Source organism: Chelonia mydas, chromosome 9 (assembly GCF_015237465.2).
Source record: "Chelonia mydas isolate rCheMyd1 chromosome 9, rCheMyd1.pri.v2, whole genome shotgun sequence".
Lineage (NCBI taxonomy): Eukaryota > Metazoa > Chordata > Testudines > Cheloniidae > Chelonia > Chelonia mydas.
In genome coordinates this window covers 82,616,925-82,633,229 of record NC_057855.1, presented here as the reverse complement: position 1 = coordinate 82,633,229, position 16,305 = coordinate 82,616,925, and the positions used below count along the sequence as shown (strand labels likewise).

Genomic DNA, 16,305 nt, shown 5'->3' with positions numbered 1-16,305 from the left:
AGAGAACCCCGGACAGCACCCACTGCTGCCAACCTGTGTGATAGCAAGCGAATGCAATGCTACAAAGCAAGTGAACCTCATGCCTCTGGGCATAAGCTAACTACCTACAAGGTCCTAGAGGGAATTCTTTTCCCCCTTCCCATCTCATAGCAATGCAGACATTGCTAGGTACATTATGGGACTATTCCACCTTCCTCTTAAGAGCTCATTATAGTTTGTGTATATTGATCCAAAGTCTGCTCCCTGTCACACCAGTACAGGCCTGTTACTGAAGCTTATAGGACTATGCTGGCATGAGAGAGAGTAGAACTTGGCCCATTACCTGTAATGACAGCTGGGTGGCTAAACTGTTGTGACGGATTTCCATTTCCACATGCCAAATTAAAGTCAGTGTGGTGGGGCCCAAATTGAGCAAATCTGTTGTTTTCACTATCACAGCCTGATCCGCTGTAACTGTGCTCATCACCGGTATTGCAACAACACTGGTTTCGTTTGGATTCTCAACTGCATATTTGGCTGTGATCTTGGAATCCTGACAAATGATCTCTCGTGAACTTGCTCATCTCTGACAAAAATGTTTCTTCCCCTAAATAGCCAGTGTCGTCATTCAGCGCAAGTCATCTAAAGCAAGGTGACTCCTCTTCAGGCACCAGAGACAGGGCAGCCCTGTACATATTTGCAGCAGCTTTGCAAACAGAAAGATGAAGTTCACCTATCACCTGCCAAATTAAATTCTTGCCAAGGCAAAGATTGCTAGAGGGGACGATTTTATCAAGGCTGAAAGTTCTCAAGTGAGTAAGACCACAAATGTCCTGACATATGAATATGTATATAACTTGATTCGATGAGACAGCTAACACTTGGAAGGGACAGAAGCACTTAGGGAGCATCTCCTGTAGATAAAAGTCATTGAATAGTACATAGATATCTCTTTGCCCTATATATTTGAAATAATCAAGTCCAAAGGACAGACCACTGTATTTTTATATGGCTAGGAAAGTATTCAATTGTCCTGTCATGACTCTATTATTACAGAAGAATCCAGGAGGTATGGGAGGAAAATCCAGCTACCAAACACCATCTATTAAACTGTCTCTCATAGCAGCATTATAGCATTTATTTCTGCTCTTTGAGGCAGGAACTGTCTTTTACATTGTGTTTGTACAGTGCCTAGCACAACTGGATCCCCATCTTGACTGGAACCTCAACACCACCAAGTTCTCAACAGGAGATCATGTATAGCATTCAGTTAACCATCAGTGGAAGTCTTTGCTGCTCTGTTAACAGAGAGTAAACAGTTAATAGTGATAGACAATTAGGCCCAGATCCACAAAGGTACTTAGGCACTGAAACCTTGTCACTCAGCTACACCTGACCTTATAGGCATCTAAACTCACTCAGTGCCTAAGTGTTCAGGGTAAAAGTTCCCTAGGAGTCTATGTTTCTGCCTCTGGACATGCACACAAAGGGTCTGGACACCTATCTCCCACCTAAGACCCAGAACAGTCCACAGACTGGGGGAAGATAGGCATTCCTCCACCTGTCTCACTCTTGGGCCCTGATACAGTAGGCATGGCCAGAGGCCACCTACCAGATCAGGTCTCATTCAAAATCTGCGGGCAATACCCCCTTATAACTTTTAGATCAATGGTTAGAGTACTCATCTGGGATGTAGGAGACCCACGTTCAATTCCCTCCTCTACCTGAAAGGGAGAAAGGATTTGAAGAGGAATCTCCCACCTCTCAGGAGAGAGTTCTTAACCACGGAAATGTGAGATATTCTGACATGGGACTCCCTCAGTATCTCCTGTTCAGCCTAACTCTGGCTTTGTGGATTGCACTGTGGTTCCAATGATTTTCTAGGCACCTAAAAGTTAGGCATTGCAACACCTCAGTCCCTTTGTGGATCTGGATCTTCTAGAGCATAGCTACAGAAAACTGGACTGGAGTACAGAAGTGAACATGCCATAGAGAGGCTTAGCATGTACAGAAGGTGTTCATTTTTATGTATGAAGAGAATATAGGATTCAGAAAATATATGTTGGTCTACACACATAATCTGTAGCCCATATCTAGTCTAGTGGGAAGTAGAGGCTGGAGGCCATGGGCTATCATTATTAGACCAACAACTGGAGAAGAGAATAACCTCTGCTCCAGCAACAACAAAAAGCTTAGGTATGTAAGAAGTTAGGCGTGGCAGTGAGAGGAAAAAGACGCAGGCACAAATGGGACAATCAGTGTGGGTGAGGGTTGCAAAATTGGGTTCATGTTGTACTGCATTCTGATAATCTGATAATCGGGGGTGTTTAAAATTACAACCCCATCTACAGTTCCTATTTTGTTTTCTTCTAAATTAGATTATGACCTGCTCATGGCAGGAACTGTCTCTTCCAGTGTATAAAAATAGTGCCTGGCCCCTGTTGGGACCCAGTCCTGATAAGGGACTATGGATGCTACTGTACTGAAAAGAATAAGAATTTGCTAGGGCAACCAATTTGCAATATACTCCTTGGATTAGACCAAGTTCTGCTCTCAGTTACAGACTCAACAGGAGTTGTTTCACCCATGTAACAGAGCTGAATTTGGCCCATTACCTTTAAGAGTGGTCTAACACACTATCTTCTTTGTCCTTTACCATTTTTTATATGGCTGTGAGAGTGTAGGAGGTAAACTCCTATTGCTTTGATTCTCACTGCGTTGGCTCATGTACAGTAGGTTCTTTGAAGTTCCTTTCTTTTGGAGTTACAGGGTTTCTGTCAAGAGGTGGTAATATGCTCCCAGCAGAGACACTGCATGAATACAGTTAAATGGAGCATTAGAATGGAGCATTAGAAATATGTGCAAAACGGAGTAAAAAAGAAATAAGCTTCTTAACAAACACAAGGTGTTTATTTAACAGCTTCAAGAAAAACTGAAATATTCCTCCATAGAAAATGCAAGATACGAGGAGCAACAACACAACTCTATTTTATTTTTTTAACAAAAACAAAATTAGTACCATTGATATTCTCAAGCACTGGTGGTCCTCTGCCACCCCTACTCTCTGCCTGTGGCACATAGTAGTCTCCTGTAGGTCTCATTTCCCCTGTTGGATTTAGTGTGTGGATGCTGGCTGGTGGCCTGTTATATACAGGAGGTTAGACTAGATGACCTAGTCGGCTTAAACCCTTCTGGGCTTAAACTCTATGGATATTATATTTATTCATACACACAGCATCCTGCTCCAAATTTACAGTTTATCATCCCATCTGTAGTAGGTTTGCAGTGCGTAGAAATGGAATTATTTGTATGCCACTGTGCCTTCACCACTAATGCCTACATTTCTAAAGCACTCTGATGACGAGTGTCATAGAAATGCCTATACATAAAATAAATAATCATTTCACCTCATTAAGTGAAGTAGATGGACTCAATAAGGATGATTTCCCTTTGTACATTGCCTTTGTAAATTATATCATTTCACGACAGTGGAAGTAACACTGCTGTAATGGCATTTAAATAGTGAGACTGTCAAGAGTCTTGTCAACATTTCAGCTTTGAGCAGCTTGGGTTTTTGCATGAATCTCTTTTTGCAGAAAATAAACCATGGTTTGTCAGAATTATGCCTTCAAAGACTTCTTTCTGATAGCTTGAGGGAAGGTCAGAATTGATGGTGGACTATGAGACAGGGGATCATACCAGCCAACAACTGCACCCACAGCAGAAAATTTTGGTTCTTTTTAGGGAAAAAATTTTGGTGGGAAACTTCAAATACAGTTTAACAGACTAAAACACAAACACTGAAGAAATCTTTAAATGAAACCAAAACATACTGGGCCACATTTGTCCTTGGTGTAGAGCTCTATTAATAAATGATGCAACAACCAGCTATTCGATATTACGTTATCATTGTCAGATTGCAAATGATCTCATTTTTTCTTTTTATTTCTTAAAAAACTACATCACCACATGTCCCTTCATATACAGTGGAACTGGATGTATGAGAGAGATTCATCTTTTCTCAGGTAGCTAGTAAAATACGTGTTCCAGGGGAATGGTGGAGAGTACATATAGAGAAATCCTTAAGTCCTTAGTCCACAGTCAAACTCTCCCAGAAGTCACTGAGAGCTTTCCAGAGCAAGGACTGAGTAAATATTCCCAGGGCCAGATTGTGATACTTTTAGTCACATTGAGTAGAACTTTACTCCACCAGTAGTCCAACTGAAGTCAATGGTGGATAAAGGTACCATTCACTCTGAGAAAAGTTATCAGATTCTGGCACTAAGAATTTAAGGCCACTTTTTAGTACTGAATTCAAGAGCATGTGTATATTTTGATAGCCAAGGACATTAGCATGTGCTAGGGAAAGATAAATTACATCAGGCCTAATCCTACAAACCCTTACTCATATTAATAGCCAATGTACAGCAGGGGCTTCAGCGCTGCAGACTATACAGCATAAATTTCCTGTAGGGGGCTCCACTGAGCAGCAGGATTTGGCTCATGCAACAGCCAGAAGCACTTTCAAAGCTTCTGGTGGGAGTGAGTACATTACTTATGACAACTGAGGTAAGTTACAGTGTTCAACCTAAAACTCTGACCCAGAGTCCTGACTGTATTGAAGTCAATGGCACTACTTGTGTGAGTAAGGAATACTCCATGAGTAAGAGTTTGCAGGTCCCATAGATTTCAACCCCCTTCATTTATCAAGTGACTATGAGGAAGAGATGCACAACAGTGATGTGTTTTACACACACACAAAAAAGTGTACCTTTCTGGATTGTGGTTAATGGGTCAGATAGCACTTCTTCTCCTTCCTCCACTCCTCCCATCTCTCCCCTTCCCTCGCTTCTATCCTCTCACCTACGCCACTAGATGTCCCTGTTTATTTGACAATACATTGTAGGGTCTACGGGCATGGTGATCGAAGGGCACATTACCAAAGTATAAACCGTCATGTCTCATGAGTGGCGAATGCTTGGCTGACCCAAATCTAAAGAGAAGTTTTGACCGACCAACGAAAAATTCTCATTTTGAAGCAACAATAAATAATGAATTACACAGGTGAGAACACCGAAATTGAGACAAAACAGTTAATCTGGGCTGATATTCAGTATGATACTCTACATTCTAAACCCAAGGAACAGATATGGGCTAACATACATTATGGACAAACATATCATTCTTTACCTGAAAAATTGACCTTTTCATTCATTAAAATGTATACATTGGTCAAGTAGATTATCTACCTTCTTGCTTATGTTTCAAGAGCCAGTATGTAAACCAACATCTTCTGCAGAAGATGGGTAATGAAATTAGTCATATTAAATCTCCAATACCAATCCCCACAATAAAAACCGTGCCCAATACAGTATCAGTGGAGGCTGTATAATCGGAGCTACTGCCCCATTCAGAAAACAGAGACAGAGGAAAAAATAAAAAGGTCACCCCAATTCCAAGAGCCACTGGCATCTGTGACTTTAACCAAAGAGCTTTCCGAGATGAAGTATCTATCTGTCCCAGCACCCCAAGCTGTAAGGCACACATTCCTTTAGGGGATTCCATAGCAGCAGCCGTAGAAAGACCTTATTAAATGGTCTGTTAGCCACAACACAGCAAGTGAGGGGTACTTTAAAAAATGTGCCAGTGTAATAAGAACATGGAGAGCTAAGTCAAACTGTTCTGATTACAATGACCCACAAAATTCTGACCCAGAGCCCCTACTGTATATTAACTATTTATACTTTTACCCATGGAGGTATCACATGTCCCATACATTTTCCTACTAGTATAGAGTTAGCCAGATGAGTGTGTTACTCACCAATTAATTTATGCTGACTAGTGCTCATCTGAGAACAAAATAGTAAGACAACACATTTGCTCTAACACTTGTAGGGAGTCCTTGAGAGCTGCTGCTATGGTTACCTAACAAATAAACAAACCTACAGTACAAACTGCTCATATTATTTATATGTTTTGGAAAACTTTTGGAAAATATACACAGCTCTCTGGTGCTCAGACAGTGGGGTAGTACATCTGTTTCATTCAGACGGTTGGCTGCATTCTTTGCCTGATATTAATACCAGTGACAATTTAGTAACATAACCACTGGCATGAGAAGTCTGACTTCCAGAAGAACAGATGGTGATGACTGTCTCAGGTTAATTTTAGGTTTCAGTAATTGTTCACTTAGTCAGCATTGCTATAATATATGAGCGAAATAGAGGAGGGGAGAGAGAAAAGAAAAAGAAATTTGCAACTCCCATACCTGTTTCCCGTCCAGGGTATACAGCTTTTTGACCACGCCTGTCTCCAGTTTTATAGCTTCAGTGATATCAGTGAGAACTTGCTCAAATGAATGTGCAGTCTTCTTGTTCAGGAGCACACGAACTGCCTTTCGGGGCTTCACCCCACTGCGGATGATGGTCACCAGCTTGGGACGCACAAAATCCTTGTTCTCCCTTGCCTGGGCACTGTTGCTGCTGGCCAGAGACTGAGGTGCTTTCAGGTTGGCCGATGTCTTCACATTGACAGACCAGTTGGGATTGACATTCTTGGTATACTCCACCTTCTTGAAGAAGTTGTCAGATGAACAGACATAGCTTTCCCCTTTTGAAAATAATAAATAAAGAGGTAATTACATAGGGAACCAACACGTTGTTATTAGCACTGGTTGCAAAATGGGGAGAATATTGCACAATTAAAGTTTATGAAATTTTGGTTCCATTTTTCATTGAAAAGTCATTTTCACAAAAATTGTCCAACCAGTTCTGATTCTTACCTACGTTTCTTAGGTGCTTGTTACTACAGTATCATAGTAAAAGCAAGTAGTGTTTCCCCAAAGCACATACACTGGCCAATAAACTACCCCTTAAAATAAACAGAAACTATTCACAAAGGTATTTAGGCACTTCAAAATGCTGATAGACACTTCTTTGAATCCCCTTAGGTGCCCAAGGGGTTTGGGCACCTGTCTCCCATTGAAAACCACAAGAAGTCACTTTTGTGAATCCCACTAGGTGCCTATCTGCATCTGTAGGCACTTAAATACCTGTGTGAATCTGGCCCCAATTACCAAGAGGATACCAACATTGATCGAAAAGCTGTGTCTTGCATCATGTCTGAAAAATGGTGACAATCTAGTTCCGAAGAATCTTTAGTGGAACCAAATTCAAGGATCATTATGCTGATGAAACTAGCAGGCATAGCACACAAGTTTTATTGTACTTTCATTGATTCAACAGAAGAAATAAGACCTGGAAGTAATTGTTTTTAAATGCTACACCCAATGCTATAGCTCACTTAAATATTACACATTTTCTGTACTACACAAATCCAAGCTCATGCTTAGTAGCCATAGGTGAAACGTTAGAAGGTTACATTTGCGTTTAAGCCACATAATGTTGAACACAAAAAAAATCACCATTTCAAAATTAGTTTCAAACTTTCCATTTGTAATCAGATAAATGGAATCCTTCCTATCCTGGGTTTTACATCATGCTCATCTCCAGTGTACCTGAGCACTGGGGGATTTGTAACATTTTGTTTTGGTGAAAATCTGCGGGACCCTAGGGATTTGTGGCATTTATTGCTGGTGCACAGACTGTGGGAATGGCAGAAGTTCAGTTACCTGAGTCGTTTCAGACGAGGCTGTAGAAAGCACTTGAGAATCCATTGCGAGAAACAATTCTGCAGTGGGTAAAGTAAGGGATAAGATAATGTAACAAGTCTTTCTCCATTTGATATGAATTTCATAGAAATTCAATGGATTGTCCAGGAGTCCAGAGGATCTTATGGATCTGTGGGGTTTTGTTAGGATAATCTTGCAGGCTTTGGGTGGAATTTTGCTGTGTTTCTATTTCAAACCTATCACAACATTTTGACTTTAATTTAGTTTGGACTAGATAGACTATCCTTTAAGGAACTGTTCTCCCTGTCAGTGGACGGGTTGGGTTTTCTTGCATACTATATGTGAAGAGCTACAGCCACAGGACGTACACAAGCAATTCATCATGGTACCTTTCCTCTATGAAAAGACACAGGGCCTGATTCTCCATTGCTTGAAACCTTGTGTCAACGTTTACACCTGTGCAAAGTGGATGTCAGATGCTATCAAATCAAAATTCTCCATTCACTTTCACCAGGGGTAGCGTTTTACACCTCACCTGTGCAAACTGAATGCAGCAGCCAGGATTACACAAGGTGGAAGACAGCAAAGAATCAGGTCCACAGTGTCTTTATATTTGTCCTTCTCTGCCTACATTACAGGCACAGAGAAGCTTCCTTCATATAACATATGGCAAGAACACTAATAGCTTTATAATACATGGAAGCCTCTAATAGGCTTAGAACAAATGTGTGTTTAGTGTTTACATTCTTATTCCTGCTCAGTGTGTGATGGCACAATAAGAAAGAGATAGAAAAGATACATAATATAAATCTTACTCTGTTCCTTTTCACCGTAAATGCCTTAAAATTCTTTTAGACACTTAGCTCCATGGGAGCAGGGACCTTGTATTCAAATTGCCTGTGAAGCACGGTGCACATTCATGATGCAGTATTTAATATAAAATAATAATAATGCTATGCAAAAGGTCAAGCTGGGAGGAAGGAGAAGACCAAAATTGTAAGTGAACAGGAGATGGGAAGTAATGACAAAACACCCCAGGATAGAGTCAGACACAGTGGAAAAAAAACACAAGACTTGGGATGATTATTTGATTTTTTTAAACTATGCATTTGATCAAATAAAGTACCCCAGGGATTTACATTACGGCTGCAATCCCATTATGGTGTTCAAACCACATGGACCTGTGTGCAATGCATTTATGCCGTCACCAGGATCCCTCAATCACAGACATTTCATCTGTAGTTGAGGCTTCATAATTCCTTATATTTCTTCCATTGGACCTAGCAGAAGTATAAAGACATCACACAGTGCTTTGCTATTATGAAGAATTCCCACTGGACATATTGATCATCTTTCAGCAGCACCTAATCCTAGGTCTTTCTGATTAATAAATGATAAGCAGCAGTTTATCTATCTGTTTCAGCTCAGCAGCAGCTGGTGTTCAGGGGCGGTCCTGCCTTTATCTAGCTGCATAGCTGGTTCTGTGGCTTAAGCACTGCAAGGGCTGTCTGACTTACGCAGTGAGAGACAACCCCTGTTAGAACCCTGAGCCTTCCAAGGCTCATAATCACGAGTCAAACAACAGACATATAACAGGGATGGGCAACAGGCAGCTCAGGGGCTGCAGGTAGACTGCTAGATCATTTTATTTGGCCTGACATAACCTGGCTCAGAGCAGAAAATTCAGCAACACAAGGGCCAGGAAAGGGGCAGGGCATCACCAGCCTGAACATGGGCATCACAAGATACTGGGATGAGAACCAGTGGGCTAGAGCAGGGAGCTAGACCCAGCCCCGTACATGAGCCATCACTACAGGGTAAGTGGAGGACAGGTTCTCCAACCCCCGCCCCCACCTGTGTACGAGTTACATCACCCTACAGACCTGACTCTCCCCATTCAATCCACCCCTGCATCACCCCTCCCAGGTACAGTACCCGATTCTCCCCCTGCAGCACCTCTCCCAGGGCCAGGACCCAACTCCTTCCACCTCCAGTCACACCCTCTGGGAACAGGACTTGACCCCTCTGACCTCCCACATGCATCACACTCCCTGGCCTGCCAAAGGGTTTAGTGGTTTTGGGGTTCCTCTACTATCTTAACATTGCCCATCCCTGAAATATAATATTTACATTCTAGCGCAAGGAAGGAAGGTCTTGTATATAATCACAGGCCTGGAAATCAGAAGATCTGGGTTCTATTTCTATTTCTGCCACAGGGCTTCTGTGTGATCTTCAGCAAGTCACTTAACTGCTCTTATGCCTCAGTTTCCATATCTGTGAAACGGGGAGAGTAATATCTACCACACTAGGCTTAAATCATTAATGTTCACATAATGCTTTCGGGGTGCTGGAATAAAAGAGGATACAGAAAAGCAAAATACATGCTTGCACTGTGTTCTATAAATACACAGGACCTTAAAGAGAACATTTTTTCATGAATAAGTTCCACATTTAAAAAAAAATATCAGCGCTTATTGTTGTGTTGGCTGGAATGTAACTGTTACATTTGCTCCAGGAGAAATATTTGAAATGTCTCACTATGCTACCTAGTTGTCTAGTATATTTATAACACTCTGGTGGAGTGAAGGTAATATTCCTTTACTAGGCCTTAATGCGGGGATGTTGCGGGGCTAGACAGTCTAGTAGTTTCACAAACTAGCCTTTCAAATTATGCTGATGGGTCGCATGTAGAAACCACAGTAAGTTTTGTACTTTCTACCTAGCCCCTAGTGAATATTTTTGTTCACATCACAAAGCCAGCCAGCAATTTTCTTTGACTGGCAGCTTGCTCTCAGGAGAAACCAACATTCAGAAGAGAAGCAGAAGTGTTGCAGAGAATGACTGAGGTGTAGTAGTAGGTCTGTATGAAAAATCATCCCCTCTCTTCCCGGAGCCGCAAATTTAACCGCAATGTGGAAGGGGATCTCTTTGTTTGTTATTTTAAATCCTGGATTCATTTTCTGTATGTCCCAACCTCTCATATTTTATGGCCTCTGAGTTGCCAATTATTATTATTAAGTTCCTCACAAGGGTCATTCCTTTTTAAAAACTCTTCTTTCTCTTTTGTCATGTGCCACTTGGAGGCATTTTTGCAGCAATCTATCAAATCTGTTAAAACACAGTTCTATTACTGTGGATTTATTATTTGGCACAGAACAAAAACAAACAACAACAAATGACTTGCGTATCAGGGCCATAGAAGGAATGGGCAGACATCTCAGAGAACATAAGAACCCTCCAAGCACGAAGAGGTAACACCTCCAGAACCAAAGTGTTGTCCAGGAGAGACCAAATGAGGTCTTCTTCCATGGGCAATGGATATTTCTCCACCCACACGTCTATTAAGTAGCTAATGAGAGGTCAAGGTATAGGACACTGGTTCTCAAACTGTGGGTTGGGACCCCAAAGTGGGTCATGACCCCATTTTAATGGGGTCCCCAGGGCTGACTCAGACTTACTGGGGCCCGGGGCCAAAGCTGAAGCCTGAGCCCCACTGCCCAGGGCCAAAGCCCGAGGGCTTCGGCCCTGGTTGGCGAGGCTCACATTACAGGCACTCTGCCTGGGGCTAAAGCTCTTGGGCTTCAGTTTTGCCCCCCTCCTCCCTGTACAGGGCAGTGGGGCTTTGCCCCCCCCCCCACACACACTGGGCTATGGGGCTCGGGGGGGCTCAGGCTTTGGTCCCCCCTCTAGGGATCGTGCAGTAATTTTTGCTGTCAAAAGGGGGGTTGCGGTGCAATGAAGTTTGAGAATCCCTGGTATAGGACTTCCCCAGACATAAAGGAATATAACTGCAACAACCACGGTGTGGTTTGGTGGAGGGAACTCACAGTTTATCAAATGGTATGAGGGAGAGGAGCGCAGAACAGTACTGAGAGTCAAACACAAAAAGCAGAGAGCTTCCTCCCGCCCCCCTGGCCTCACTCCTGCCAAGGCTCACACACGTGTTAAAGTTTAAGTCATACTGAATTCATTATGAATATGCATGTGCCTATGTGTTTTCAGGATGGGGTCTGTTGTCATTCAGGAACTGAACGCATGTTCAGTAATGCAGCTAGAGCTCACATCCATTAAGATATGATGAGCAGCCATTTTGTTGCATTCACCCATTGAATTCCAAATGGCAGCCCCACAGCTCCAAACACAATAGTCACATTGGCCTCTGCAACCTCCTCGTCTCAAAGGAAAATCTCATTTGCAGATTTTTACTTGTTTTTCTTTTTGAAGAAAAATGTGCTATTTAATAAGGCTTTCGCTTTCATGCCACCAGATCACTGCAGAATGCATGTTAAACCCATGATGCCAAAGTGACACAGGATTGCCTTCTCTCTATCATGGCACCAGGCTACTGCAAGCATGGGCTACCTGGGTCATGATGCCAAGGTGCTGCAGGAGTGGATACTCTCAACATGATGCCAAACCACTACAGTGTTGCATTACATCTGTGATGGCACACAGCCAGTCCAAGGATGTATTCCTTTTGTCATGGCACAGACAATGATTTGGTTTAAAGTTCCAAAGTCAAGCCTAAGTCATAATTACTGTATTTTCCATTAGAAGCTATGCCTTCTATCGAATTTAATTAGTCCACTATGGCTTTAAATTAAGCACAGCTTCCATTGCATCTAAACTTTTTTTTTAAAGGAACACTAGGCTTGAGGTGAGAGTTTTAAATTGTAGAGGCTATCAGTTAAACCTTAACCTAGCTTGGCAATCTCCCTTTGACAACAGCTAATGGTGATGGAAGGTCACCTTTTCAAAAAATAGCTTCTTAATTTGCACCAGCTAGTTTTGTGAGTCCAATAAATTCTGCTGCAAAATTTTCATGCACAAGTGGAGAAGCTGGATTGAGGCATTTTGAAAATGTAGCTGCCAAAGACTATTCCAATAAATAGTCTCTCATGGGCTGAGGCCAGCTCTTCTGGTTGTCGATTTGGCTCCCACAGATCATCCATTTTGCATCGCATTTGACATTCATATTTCTTGGGGATTTCTGCCTTCAATGGGAATTAGACTCAGCACCTTGCTGGAGCACCTCTGTATTATGCTGGATTGGCTGCTCAGATTCTACCACCGGGGTTTCGTGCCATCTCAGGTACGAGGCGGGATTTTCTGTTGTCCTGAAGACTTCTCCAGTGCCTTAGAATTTACTTGCAAAAGGCACCTTTTTAAAAATGGAATTTTAGGGTGAATTTTTTTCTAGATTCTCCCACAAGAGTCTGTAGTTTAGGAGTGAGAGGAGCTTACTGATCTGGCTTGTAAAATAAGGCAATTATATTAAAGAAAAATGATATGTTCCCACTCTGCCTTTCATACCACAAGACTGCAAGGTGGTTTACATCCTATATACACAGAGGGCACTCACCATGCCAACTTTGGGATGGGACTCAGTAGTCATTTTGTGTCAGCAACAGTGAAAAACAATTCCGTTGAAATGCAGAAGTAATTTTAATTATTAGAATGTAAGTACCCACACAAGGGTGGTTTTTTCCCAGGACACCAGCCATGTACAATAGTTCCAAAGGTAGAGAAACCTCCTTCAATTAGTTTAATACTAAAGTTTACTGCACTAAGTAAAATGCACACACACCACACAGGGCATTTCAACACACCTACTAACACACCCTCTGTTCTAGCATGCACTAGGCTCTTTGTAAAACATAACACACATTCTCTGGAAGGGAGTCTCCCCTTTGATCACTTCAAAATCCTGGTCAGGCATTAGTAGGGGATCTTCCCAGCATATTATGGACTGAAATGGTTTGGATATATTTCCTAAAATCAGCTATGTACCCCAAGAATTTCTCTGTAATGAAACCAGATCAGACCAGCAGAAATCCCATTCAGCCTCTTAAAATGTTTATGCTGGTGCATGCCTGATTTCAAATTGTTGTTCTGGGGTATGGACCACTAGCATTAACCCTTTGGATGTTAGTTCAGGCAGCAGCAGGATGTTAGGAGCTTTGTGCTAGTGCATTCGGCTAGAACATAGGCATTCAAAGGTTATATACCTAAGATGGGGCAGCACTGAAAGTGTGCTAAGCCCAAAAGAGAAGGGAAGTTTTGCGGCAGGCACATACTTAATTTCTCTTAAAAGTTGTTCTCCTCAAATCCTAGCCAACCTACAATTTGCATTTACCATCTCCCCAGCTCTCATCATGTTTAACTTGCGCTAAGTTTTCAGCTGGTGCACATATTCAAACACTAGCCAAAGTCACCCAGGGATCTTTTATGCAAATGAAACCAGCTTCTGACCAGAAGCAGCACGAAGCCTAGGTCTAAGTACTAGGGTAGCTGAATTATCTACCATCAAACAATGCAGCCTAACCCAAACCATGAATCAGACAAGGACAGACCACTTTCCAAGGGAAGGAAGGCTCAGCAAAAAACGAAGGCACTGGATAGGAAATCAGGAGATCTGGGTTCAGTCCCCAGCTCTGCCACAGACTTCCTAGGTTATCCTGGGCATGTCTCTGAATCTCTCCACTCCTCAGTTCCCCACCTGTATAATAAGGGATCAGAATATTCCCTTTTCCCCACTCATTATCTATATAGATTGTAAACAATTTGGGCAGGAACTGTCTCTTCCTATGTATTTGTACAGTGCCTACCACAGTGGGGTGCCCAATTTGGTTGATGCCTTGAGGCACTGCTTTAATATACAGCATCAGTACAATGGGGATTAGACCACCTCAGGAGAAGTGGCAGTAGCCTTTTCAGAATGAAACAATCCCCACTGCACTGAGGTTAACTCAGCTTCTATCCAAACTCAGCCCCTCCTTTCAAAGGTTAAAAAAAAGATTAATCAATGCCTGAGCTTGGGAGCCAAGAAAATAGCATCTCACTTTAATGCACCCAGTAGAAAATGGATGCTCATAACAGACCAAGGAAGTGAACTATATTGTACAGATATTAGAGACAATCAGATTCTAGCAGGACTTCTGATGACAATGTGAGCTGTTTGCACAATAACTACAGTTCTTCAGAAAGAACTATAGAATAGTGTTATTTAACACTTTTCATAATCAAGGTATCCCACTGCACAAAGCATAGAGTTGAATCTTGGTAGTACGACGAAATATAGGCAAAGGCAGTAGCTTTAGATAGATAAATGCCCCAGACTCTATTTTAACGTAAGACGGGATGTTGGCCAGACCAACAGGGTTATCCCCTATTCTTTTAACAAAAGAGCCATTTATCTTCTACCTGGACAGCCACTAAAGATGGTCAGAAAGGGACCTCAGTTTAATAGGTCACCTGAAACACCTGTAACAGTGCAGAAAACTGAGTGCTTCTTTGAGTCTCAGCAATGGGTATGAAACCAAACCCACATGTGGGCTTGAGCCCACCACTATCTGGCTAGACACAGAAAGTAGCTACAAGCTGACCCACACTGACATACTTGTGAAGGAAAAACAATTGCTTCACTCACTAGTCAAAATGAAGGCTCACTGACTGAAACCTGCAGTTATATTTGTGTATCCCAAAGTGTGGATTATTTATTAATTAACAGTAATTATCATTTATATTCAGTAGCACCATAACTTTACCCAGTGCTTAACAAACGTAGATGAAGATATATTCCCTGTACTAAGGAGTTTAGAATGGAAACAAGAAATAGAAGACATGAAGCCAAGACATAGGGGAACAGTTGAGGAGAAGAGCGTGTGAGGATTATGGATGGAAAGAAATGGGGAGGATTGCTTGAGGAAGTGATTTTTAAAGAGAAATTTGGAGAAGAGAGGGCAGTTGGAAGACAACAGCAGAACGCTCCAGGCCCAGTAGGCAGCATGATAAGAGGCACAAAGCTACAAGTGGGAAAGGAGACAGAAGGAGGTTTAAGGGCAAGGAAGAACATGGGGAGAGGCAGAAAATGAGCCCATTTTGGGGAATCATTATGGCAGACTTTCAAGGTGAGGCTGAAGATCTTGGATTTGGTATGGTAAGAAATCTGGAGTCAAAGGAGGCTCTATAAATACATTAGGAGCAAGAGAAAGACAAAGGAAAGTGTTGGTCTACTATTTCATGGGGAAGGAGAGCTAATAATTAGGGCCCTACCAAATTCATAGTCCCTTTTGGTCAATTTCACGGTCACAGGATTTAAAAAATCATAAATTTCATGATTTCAGTTATTTAAATCTGAAATTTTATGGTGTTGTAATTATAGGGGTCCTGACCCAAAAAGGAGTTGTGGGGAGGGGCAAGGTTATTGTCGGGGGAGGAGGGGTGGTACTGCTTACTTCTGCGCTGCTGCTGGTGGCGGCACTGCCTTCAGAGCTGGGCAGCTGGAGAGCAGCTGCTGCCGACGGGGAGCCCAGCTCTGAAGGCAGAGCCGCTGCTCGCAGCAGCGCAGAAGTAAGGATGACACGGTATGGTATTGCCACCCTTACTTCTGCGCTGCTGCCTGCAGAGCTGGGCCCTCAGTCGGCAGCCGCTGCTCTCTGGCCACTCCGCTCTGAAGGCAGCAGCGCAGAAGTAAGGCTGGCATGGTATGGCATTGCCACCCTTACTTCTGCGCTGCTGCTGGTGGGGCGCTACCTTCGGAGCTGGGCGCTCGGCCAACAGCCACTGCTCTCTAGCTGCCCAGCTCTGAAGGCAATGCAGGAGTAAAGGTGGCAATACCACAAGCCCCCTAAAATAACCTTGCAACCTCCCTGCAACTCCCTTTTGGATCAGGACTCCCAATTTGAGAAACCCTG

General features: G+C 42.6%; 1 protein-coding gene across 4 annotated transcripts in view; it reads right to left on the bottom strand.

Annotated features, from left to right (window-relative positions):
- Positions 1 to 16,305, bottom strand: part of DCX (doublecortin) — a 109,789-nt gene that overhangs the window by 85,149 nt on the left and 8,335 nt on the right. For all 4 annotated transcript variants that reach the window (XM_043522494.1, XM_007060153.4, XM_043522495.1 and 1 more), the window contains exon 3: positions 6,248 to 6,588. In XM_043522494.1, coding sequence (XP_043378429.1) covers positions 6,248 to 6,588 — 341 coding nt within the window. The remainder of the gene's footprint in view (positions 1 to 6,247; positions 6,589 to 16,305) is intronic.